This window comes from Otolemur garnettii, unplaced genomic scaffold, assembly GCF_000181295.1.
Source record: "Otolemur garnettii isolate 467f Iridium unplaced genomic scaffold, OtoGar3 scaffold00039, whole genome shotgun sequence".
Taxonomy (NCBI): domain Eukaryota; kingdom Metazoa; phylum Chordata; class Mammalia; order Primates; family Galagidae; genus Otolemur; species Otolemur garnettii.
The window spans coordinates 6,840,159-6,850,169 of record NW_003852434.1 but is presented as its reverse complement, the minus strand read 5'-3'; the positions used below and the strand labels follow the sequence as shown (position 1 = coordinate 6,850,169).

Sequence of the window (10,011 nt, the reverse complement as noted above, 5' to 3'; positions counted from 1 at the left end):
TGCACTCTAAAGTAGTTTTTTAAAGTACGTGGCATAGTACAGTAAATACGTGATATACGCAGTGATGGCTGTTTACATCATTATCGAGGAGCATGTACTGGGCACGGCTGTCTGTGCACTGGCAGCACAGGGGGCTCATTTACAGCAGCACCACCGTGGACAGATGAACAACGCACGCTGCGCCATGCTGTCGGGATAGCTCTGATGTCACGAGGCGACAGGGTGTTTTCAGCTCCATTTTAACCTCACGTTAAATGTGCACTCCATTGTTGCCCAAAACTTTGCCATTCAGCACAGGAGTGTGTATCAGAGTAGGGGGAAAGAAATGTGTGTATACCTCTGGGATCAACTATCCATATGGTTTTAAAAGCAGTAACATTAAAAAAAAAACTTATATCCATATTTACAAAGTTATATTATTAGACAAGAATACGTCTGTGACAGATCCTATTTTATAAGTGCTTTATTAATTAAAGCTATTGGTTAGCACATAAAAGGAGGGAAGTAGACACGGGACTTCCCCAGAACAACTTCAGTACTGGGAGTATAACAAGTCTCAACTTATGTTTTTTTCCCCTCTTGTTCAAAACCTTCAGTTATAAAACAAAAAGGGAACTGCTTTAAATACTAAAATGCGTATTTTGACCTGGTTGTGTGTATCCTCACATTAATCTGAAACAAATTCACTTTTCAAAAAAAAAAAAAACTAAAATGCAGAGAACTTTGAGTGAGATTTTCTATAATCACAGCTGACTTTTTAAAAAAGAGTGCTTACTGGATGGTTGTATTGTCTTCCTAAAATCTTTTAAAGTATTAATGCACTCCATCCTCTTGTAAAGCTTATGCGTAGCTACTACTGATTCTGAGAAATTAATACTTAAAGAAGTTTCATAAATTAACTGACTCAAGATCACACAGCTAGAAAGTAGCAAAGCTGGGATACAAAACTAGGTAATCTCATTCCAAAGCCTGCACTCTCAATCACTATGTAGGTGGCTCAACTCTGTGATTGACTCTTTTTATAAAACACATACTTTTAAGGCCCCTTTTATTATCAAATAATAAAATAATCAAATAATATGACCTACTCATAAAAAATTAACAAAATGGGGCGGCACTTAAGGCTCAGTGAGTGAGGCGCCGGCCCCATATACCAAGAGTGGCGGTTCAAACCTGCCCCGGCAAAACTACAACAAAAAAATAGCCGAGTGTTCTGGGGGGTGCCTGTAGTCCCAGCTACTCGGGAAGCTGAGGCAGGAGAGTCACCTAAGCCCAGGAGTTGGAGGTTGCTGTGAGCTGTGACGCCAAAGCACTCTACCAAAGGCAATAAAGTGAAAAAAATTAAAAGAAAAAATTAACAAAATGCTCATACAGTAATATAAATGAGTAATATAAATAATTTATAGGCTCAGCACCTGTGACTCAAGCTGCTAAGGTGCCAGCAGCCAGGGCTTGCCAAACAACAATGATGGCTACAACCAAAAACTAGCTGGGCATTGTGGCAGGCGCCTGTGGTCACAGCTGCTTGGGAGGTGGAGGCAGGAGACTCGCTTGAGCCCAGGAGTCGGAGGTTGCTGTGAGCTGTGATGCCACAGAACTCTACCCAGGTAGACAGCTGGAGGCTCTGTCTCAAAAAAAAAACCCAACTTATAAAATGTGCATTTCACTACCATAAAAAATGATTGGTGAGGTAATGGATAAGTTAATGAGCTCTATTTAACCATTACACATTGTATACATATATCAAAATATCATATTGTACCTCATAAACGTATACAATTGTGTCAATCAAAATATTAATGAAAATATATATTTCACTATAAGAATATTTATAAAATTGTTAATTAGAAATTTTCAGGTACAACTACGCTAGTAGACAAAAATTTAAAAAGTCTAGCAATGTGCTAGATGCCTGAAAGGACAGCACCACTGACTGGAGAACCACTGCACTGTGTTACTGCACACTGACTTTCTACCCTCAGTCTTTGTCAAGAGTTGTATCTTTCTTTTTTCTTTGGCATACATCTTGAGATCACTCTGCACCCTTATAAATGAATATAATTATAAAATTTGTAAGCCTCATTAAGACTCTGTACTATTTAATTTCCATGAACAAGTGTAAGCTGTGAATAATTTCAAAAACTGAAAACTTAGAGCACAGAACACACCTTTGCTTAAAGAAAGAAATCCGTGTTAACTGATTCTGATTCCAACCACCACTTATCTTGCCAATTAATTTCTTACCACTTATTTTAAATTCAATTGCAGATTAAACACTCTTACCCTTTTGAAACTCTGAAGCTTTCCTCATTTAGCAAATAAAGTTCATTATGGGAAAATCACACTTTAATAAACAGTGTTAGAAACGGTTATGAAAATTCAATCAACATCTCACAGTACCCAGTTTACAAACAGAAATGAGAGCCCTCCATCCACCCATCTGTTCATGAAAATATTAAGGAGGGAGCCAAACCAAATTCCTTTTAAGCGCAGACCTGTTCTTTGGGACGCAGGCAGCTCACTGGCAGCAGGCAGTGTACCTGTTGTTCCAGGAGGCAGTGCATAAGCTGAAGATGATGGTGGAGCTCCTGGTCCGCCATGCTGGAAGGATGCTCCAGAGGAAGGGGGAGGAGGGAAAGCGGCAGCAGGGCTGGAGGTAGGTGAAGAGGCCTGGTGCTGTGCTGCACATAGCTGAGACTGCCCAGAATAGGAAGAAGCAGAAGATATGTAAGGGGTGCTAGGGAAAGCGTTGGGAGCAGGAGGCGCAACGGGCTGCTGAGGTCGGTACATTGCTGACCCCCCTGTTCCGAAGGAATACTGCTGGGCTGGTTGATAAGCTACATCAAGGAGAAGAAACAGAAATTTTAATTAGTTACAAGTTTATTCAGATAGCAGAAAATAAAAAAGTTATCTCATTCTATGGAAAGGATCTTAATCATTATTCTCATAGCAATAAATTATAACCCCACACTAACGCTTATTATATATTATGCTTTTGCCATCCCCAAACTGCTGCTAGTTATCAGTCTTTGAATCATCAGATCCAACAACTGTCAACACTGACCCTTTTCTGAGACTTTTCCTGTTCCTGTGAAAAGACTATGGGGACTACCAGATGGAACAGTGCAGGAAAAACATACTGAAAACATCCCACTTTACAAAAAAAGTAACACGGAGTTTGGTGGCAGTTCAAGACTTTGCCCCTCAATAAGAATTGAAGAGTGAGCACTACTGTTACAAATCAAGTATCTTCTCCAACATCCAATAAAATCATGAGCCATTCAAATTCTGAGTTTTAGCACAGTTCCAGACTAAGAGTCAACTCTAATAAAACAAGTACTATTATAACGCAGAACATTTTACATATTGTATGTAGTAGGTTAGTGAACAATCAGGCATGGCAGCCAACTAACGTTTTAATGGAAAGATGTAAACCCAGAGTAGGGAGATCTTAATACCATCCTAGTCTGCAGGACCAGGGCTAGGCAGGACCCTCCAGAGTGAATGTAACAGGAGGCTGTTTCCTAACAGTACTCTGCAGGCAGCATTCACATTACGTGCTCAGGGGAAAGGCTGTGTCAAATTTGTATTCATGCTGAGTAAGAACATCCCCTTCTGCATAGAACATATTTATTGATTAGTTCTTCCTAGGGTAATGGTCTCTTGTTTTCCCAGTAGTTGTTTAGTCTTATAATTTTCCTCTTTGAGATTTTATTTTATTTTTTGCTCTTAATTTAAATTTTTATGTAGTGGTGATTTTTCACTAAGTGCAAATGGCAGATACACACAAAACCCACAGAATGTATCTGAAGCACCCACACTAGTGTAAGCTCTGGGTGGTGATGAGGCCACCAAAATCAATGTTAAGTCTATTGATTTCAACAAATACACCACCCTCTAGTGTAGGATGTCGACGGTGGGCGATGGTGTACACACACATGTGCACTCAAGGCACTTCCTCCTTAATTTTGCCTTGAACCTAAGACTGCTCTACAAACCCAGTCTAGTAAATAAATGACTGAATGAAATGGAAACAGAACGACAAACACCTCTTAAAACAATTTTTCTAAAAACAGTTTGTGCCTGAAGGAAAAGAATATGTATGAAATAATTTCTAAAATTCTATTTCTTTATACCCAAACTATGGAGCATTTGAGTCTGTTTGATAGGTCTTAGTGCTGGTTCAGGAACAGGAACCAACTGTTCTGACCAGAGTGACAAGGGAGTTACTTCAGGACACCTCTTCAGAAAACCACATTTCTCTACAGCAGGGACTCAGGAGTCCTACCTAAGACGGTTCTTACTCTGCCAAAATTGGTTTGGGGCTTCAAGGTAAACGGTTACTGTGTCAGATAAGAAACGCTGTTATGAAAGGGCGTCAGGGTCACATTACTCACGCTGTGGCTGTGGATAAGCTGGTACCTGGCTGTGCATGTGACCTGCAGATGTGGGAAGCTGAGCAGCAGCGTTCGGGTTAATATTTCCCTGCATTATGAAACCTGGAGGTGGAGGATTTTCTCCCTAGAAAACAAGAATATGGTAAAAAGGAGGATTACATTTAGAACCAAGAACCTTGCCAGATGGACTTATAATCTTTAAATGGAATTCTATGTTTATTAAAAAGAAACTTTATTGCATAAGAAACATTGCATTTTGCATACTCTCTCTTCCTCAGAACACCATGGTTTTCTTTCTTTTTTGCACTGAGCCTGTTCAGCTGTAAGAACATGATGTTTTCTGAGCAACATACTGTCAATGATTTAAAGATCAGACAAGTCTGATTGAGACACTGCAATGAATGGCAAAAGATGCTAAGAGCTTTTTCATAAAATAGTGCCAAAGGTATTTATGATAAGTCACCAGGATTATCCATCTCTACTAATTTCCATCCACTATCCACTATTCCACACTCTGGAAATACAAGTATGAATGCCATAAGGGAACCTTTTTATTCTTTAGTAAAGAGTAAAAAAAGTTCTCAAGTGCTATAAAAAGAAAAAAACAAAAAACTTCAGTGAAATTAGATCTAAATCATTGTCAGAACTTTGGTTGATGTTTTTTAGTTCAAGTCAATTTAGAACTGCATAAGAAGGAAAGGGGGGCTAAAAAAATAAATTAATTGTGTTAAAAATTATCTCTGGTACCCTCAAAGCATAAAAATGCAATGAGCAGGTGGGGGTAGCACTGGGGGACCTTAAAGAATGGGGTAAAAAATATATGAAACCTTCTTCTCTCTCCTGCTTATGCTCTCTCTCTCTCTACATATGTGTGTATGTGTGTGTGTGTATGTATATGTGTGTGAGCAGAGTCTTGCTCAAAGAGGAATAAATGAAGGATATACCTGTGTGTCAGAGGGAGAGGCTGCAGGTGGATGGCTGGAAAGGGCAGTAGGAGTTTTGTTACTCCAGGTAGTGACAGTAGGGGCAATTCTAACCTGAATTGAACAAAGAAATACCAATCACAGAAAATAAAAAATTAAGACATTAAAAGAAGAAGGAAAAAAATCTAAAAGCTATTAACAGCCAGATGCAAAGGAAAAAGAACACCAAGATTACATACATTAGGCAGGCAGCTGCTTTCAAAGGAGCTGGGATTCCAAAACATAGTCACAACAAAGCAGGAGGAGGGAGGCAGGAGAAAAATCAAAATGAAAACCTAAACCAAAGCATAAGAACAATGCCAGGCAAGCATCAAGAAAAAGCGAGGTCTTGTAAGTAGGAAAGGAACTAAAATATTCTAGGGAAAGAAATTATTTGAGCAAAATGATTTTTGAAGCATAAATAGTATTCATGCTACTACTACCTGCAAGCTCACTGCTACAGAAGTGCCCATTCCTGATTTCATCACAGCCACAAAAATCTTATTAGTCCCATACAAGGCTTAAAAACCACAAAGGCCTCAATGAATCCCCAACAATTAAAAATAAAAAATAAACCACACAGAGATTATTAAAGCTGAATATTAAAGATCATCCGGTCTAATCTCTACCCATTAACAGTGAGAAAAAAACCAAGGCCCAGAGAAGGGAATGGGCTTGCTGAGGTCCATACAGCTCATCCGTGAGTCCAAGTCTCCTAATTTCCAGGACAGTATTTTCTACGTTACACCCTGTTGCTTAACCTGGAGGCCAGTGGTTTTCAATTTTTTTTTTTTAATATGACAAAAAGGATGAATGTCAAAATGTTATAAAGGTAGTGTCACAGTTCCGTCAAGCTTAAGCGGAGAGATGTTTTCAGAATCCCAGCAGCACCAATGCTGTCAGCATTCAGCTACCTCCTACTAACTTTTGACTTGGGCAATAGAAATCAAAGAGCCATCTAAAACTTGTGCTGCTAGAATCACAAAAAAATATGATAATGCTTAGACTGAATCATTATGTGCTCTAGACAAAGAAAAAACTACAAGATTGCTTATTCCACAGTATTTACAGTTGTTAAAACAAACACTGGAGAAACTTCAAGTAGTTAAGTAACTCACAGGGGAAGAAGGACCTGTCCTTGGTAACTTAATGTTTCTCATTTTCATGGTATTGATCACTCAAAGTCTTTTTATTAAAATAAGTTTGCTAACATTTTCTTAAGAGCATAAAACTTAATCTACTCAAGATGATCTCACTAAGGTGACCTCATATATATATAGCACCATCCTCTGATTCTTTGTAATGATATTTCAAGTTCTTCACCCATTTAAAGGCATTATCTGGCCCTGCCTTCTTCTCCCCTCCCTCTTAAACCAGTCCCAGAGGTTTTCTTAACTTGTTCTCAGTGTTCCTTACATTCTTCTATCAGGTGTGCTTATGCATTCAGCAGGTTTTCTTCACACTTCTAACAAATGTGATGATTTTATTAATTTAATTTTTGTCTTCTTTCACTGAAGTTTAATTTCTGAAAGCTGGAATTTCATCTGATTTTTTTTTTAATTTTCTGTGTCACACACTGAGAACCTATCCCCCACACTCCTTCTCTCTCTCTCTCTGCTTTCTCCCACCCCACACCGTGTCATTAATTGTCCTCAAATCAAGATTGAATACATAGGATTCCTGCTTTTCCATTCTTGTCATGCTTTACTAAGAATAATGTGTTCCACTTCCATCCAGGTTAATACAAATGCTGTTTGTATCAATTTTTTTAAGCCATCAAAACCCTCCCTGTCATGTAAATCTTTGTTGAAACTCATATATACATTCATATACATATATATTCATATATACTAGATGTTCATGTATAAGTGGACCTGTGCAGTTCAACCCATGTGGGTCAACAGTCAACTGTATTTATTTATATAATTATATATATATAATTACATAATTAATTATATACATATATAATAGCATATATAGTATTATATTTTATAATGATATATAATAGTTATATATAATAGATGTATGTTATATATATTATATATGATTATGTATATATAATTATTATAATAATATAAATATATACAACTATAATAATTATATATATATACAATTTTATAAATAAATACAGGTGACAGTTGACCCACATGGGTTGAACTGCACAGGTCCACTTATACATGAATATTTTCAACAGCAGTTACACTGAGCCACCTGCCTCTCATGTCTCCCCTTCCAGCCTTTCTACCTTTGCTGCCCCAGAGACAGGAAGACCAACCCCCCCACTTCCTCTTCAGACTACTCAACAAGAAGACAACAAAGACAAAGACTGTCATAATAACCCACTTCTACTTAATGAACAGTAAAATACATTTTCTCTTCCCCATGATTTTCTTCGTATCATTTTCTTTCCTCTAGCTCACTTTCTTGTAATACAGCATATAATACATGTAACATACAAAATGTCTGTTAATTAACTATTCATGTTATTAGTGAGGCTCTGGCCAATGGTCAGCTATCAGTAGTTAAATCTTCGGGGGGTCAAAAGTTATACAAAGATTATCAACTGCATGGGGGATTGGCACCCCTAACCCCCATGTTGTTCAAGGGGCATCTGTTAAAGCAAAGCTGTGCCAGTCAAAGTGGGAGGCCTCCTAAATCTGGCCTACCTTACATTCTTTTATCGCTGCCCATTAATACCGCTTTAAAACCACAAGCCACTATTCTTGTTTACTCAGTATATCATAAGCTTTAATCAGGAAGGTCACTGTTTTATTTATGATTCAATTTGTTTTTCGTTCTTAAAATAACTCTTCAATGTTTTCACCTTTTCCCAGAAAGATAGATAAATCCAAGGACATAGACAGTAAATATTCTCTTCTCCCAATATACAGCTTAGCTTACTACAGTACTCTGAGAGACAACCTTATTTAACACAAGATGCCCAGGAGTTCTAATCCTAGCCTAGCCATTAACCAGCCATGCAATGCTAAGGAATTCAAGCCCCGTGTCTTCAGACTGTGGTGGGTCACCTGACATCTGTGTGTTAGTTTTGCTAGCCACCATCTGGTCTGTCTCACCTGTCAGAGACTTTCTAAGGTTGGTATAATCTCCATTATGGTAGAGAATTTCATCTATTTTTTTAACCAATATACCTTCAACATCTAGAACAATGCCATGTTCTCACAGAAGGGTCTCAATAAATATTTGTCAAATAAATGAAAAACATCAAAATCTGAAGTATTCCTATAGTTAACAAGGTGATTGAAATGCTGTCTATCCTGATTAAGTACCCAAAATACAACAGATGAGATTATTAATTGATACTTCTTTTTAGTTTTTCATGATTTTATACTTACATTTGCTATAACAAAATATAAAAAGACCCCTTCAATCTTATTAGCAATTTGCTCTATTTTAAAGTAGGCAGAGTACCTATTACCTTTGCTATCAAGTAAGACCATTTATTACTTATGAAGAAAACATTTATCATTTAGGCTTGGCGCCCATAGCTCAGTGGTTAGGGCACTGGCCACATACACCAGGGCTGGAGGGCTAAACCCAGCCTGGGCCAGCTAAACAATAATGACAGCTACAACAAGAACAACAACAATAAGAAAATAGCCAGGCATTGTGGCAGGCACCTGTAGTCCCAGCTTCTTGGGAGGCTGTGGCAAGAGAATCACTTAAGCCCAAGATTTTGAGGTTGCTGTGAGCTGTGATGCCACAGCACTCTACCAAGAGTGACATAACGAGACTCTTGCCTCCAAAAAAAAAACCTACTTAATCATTTAAATACATGAAGGTTATCTGCTGCTGGTCTGGAAAAGTTTGTACATGAAATAGTAAAATAATAGGATACATTTTATGACAACAAACATTTGGTAATTTAAATTAAGTAATTAAAATTATTCTTGTCACATTCTGTATGACCTACAACTTCATAAAACTTTGATCATTCACTTTTCTCCAATATCCAAGTTGTCCACAAATATCTATATTCTGTGTATTCTTTTCTAGCAGAATCAAAAGACAGAATAAACTATACTAATAATTCAGAAAATTAGAATTAAAATTAGAATTCAAATTCTTGAATTGAATTCTTAGAATTTGAATTCTAATTCAAAAAAGACGATTTCTAAAAACATTGGTTTTTTGAGACAGAATCTCACTTTGTTGCCCTCAGTAGCAAGCCATTGGTGTCATAGCTCACAGCAACCTCAAACTTTTAGGCTTAAACAATTCTTTTGCCTCAGCCTCCCAAGGAGGTGGAACTATAGGCGCCCACCACAACGCCCGGCTATTTTTTTTTTAGCAACAAGGTCTCACTCTGGCTCAGGTTGATCTCGGACTGTGAGTTCAGGCAATCCACCCACCTTGACCTCCCTGACCTTCCAGAGTGCTAGGATTACAGGCTTGAGCCACCATGCCCGGTCCTCTAAAAACATTTTTTAACAAATTAACCAAATCATCAACAAGATTGTTTCTGCTACTTTACTTACATCTTGATAGATAATCAAATAGAAGTTTCAACAACAGATATATATGTGTAAGCAAGGTGTGAGTGACAGAGAAATAAGATTTTCCCTAGAGAGCTTAAAACTATATCTAAAATATATTCTGTTTGAGCAGATTAAGGGATGATTTTTTTTTTT

The 10,011-nt window shown here is 37.6% G+C and overlaps 1 protein-coding gene across 26 annotated transcripts in view; it reads right to left on the bottom strand.

Moving 5' to 3' along the window:
• Positions 1 to 10,011, bottom strand: part of SEC31A (SEC31 homolog A, COPII coat complex component) — an 89,547-nt gene that overhangs the window by 20,478 nt on the left and 59,058 nt on the right. For 10 of the 26 annotated variants that reach the window (XM_023513381.1, XM_023513380.1, XM_023513387.1 and 7 more), the window contains 3 exons: positions 5,342 to 5,434; positions 4,398 to 4,521; positions 2,496 to 2,837 (listed from right to left, as the gene is read on the bottom strand). In XM_023513381.1, the coding sequence (XP_023369149.1) occupies positions 2,496 to 2,837; positions 4,398 to 4,521; positions 5,342 to 5,434 (559 nt within the window). The remainder of the gene's footprint in view (positions 1 to 2,495; positions 2,838 to 4,397; positions 4,522 to 5,341; positions 5,435 to 10,011) is intronic. The other 16 variants (XM_023513391.1, XM_023513393.1, XM_023513395.1 and 13 more) reach the window with 5 other exon arrangements.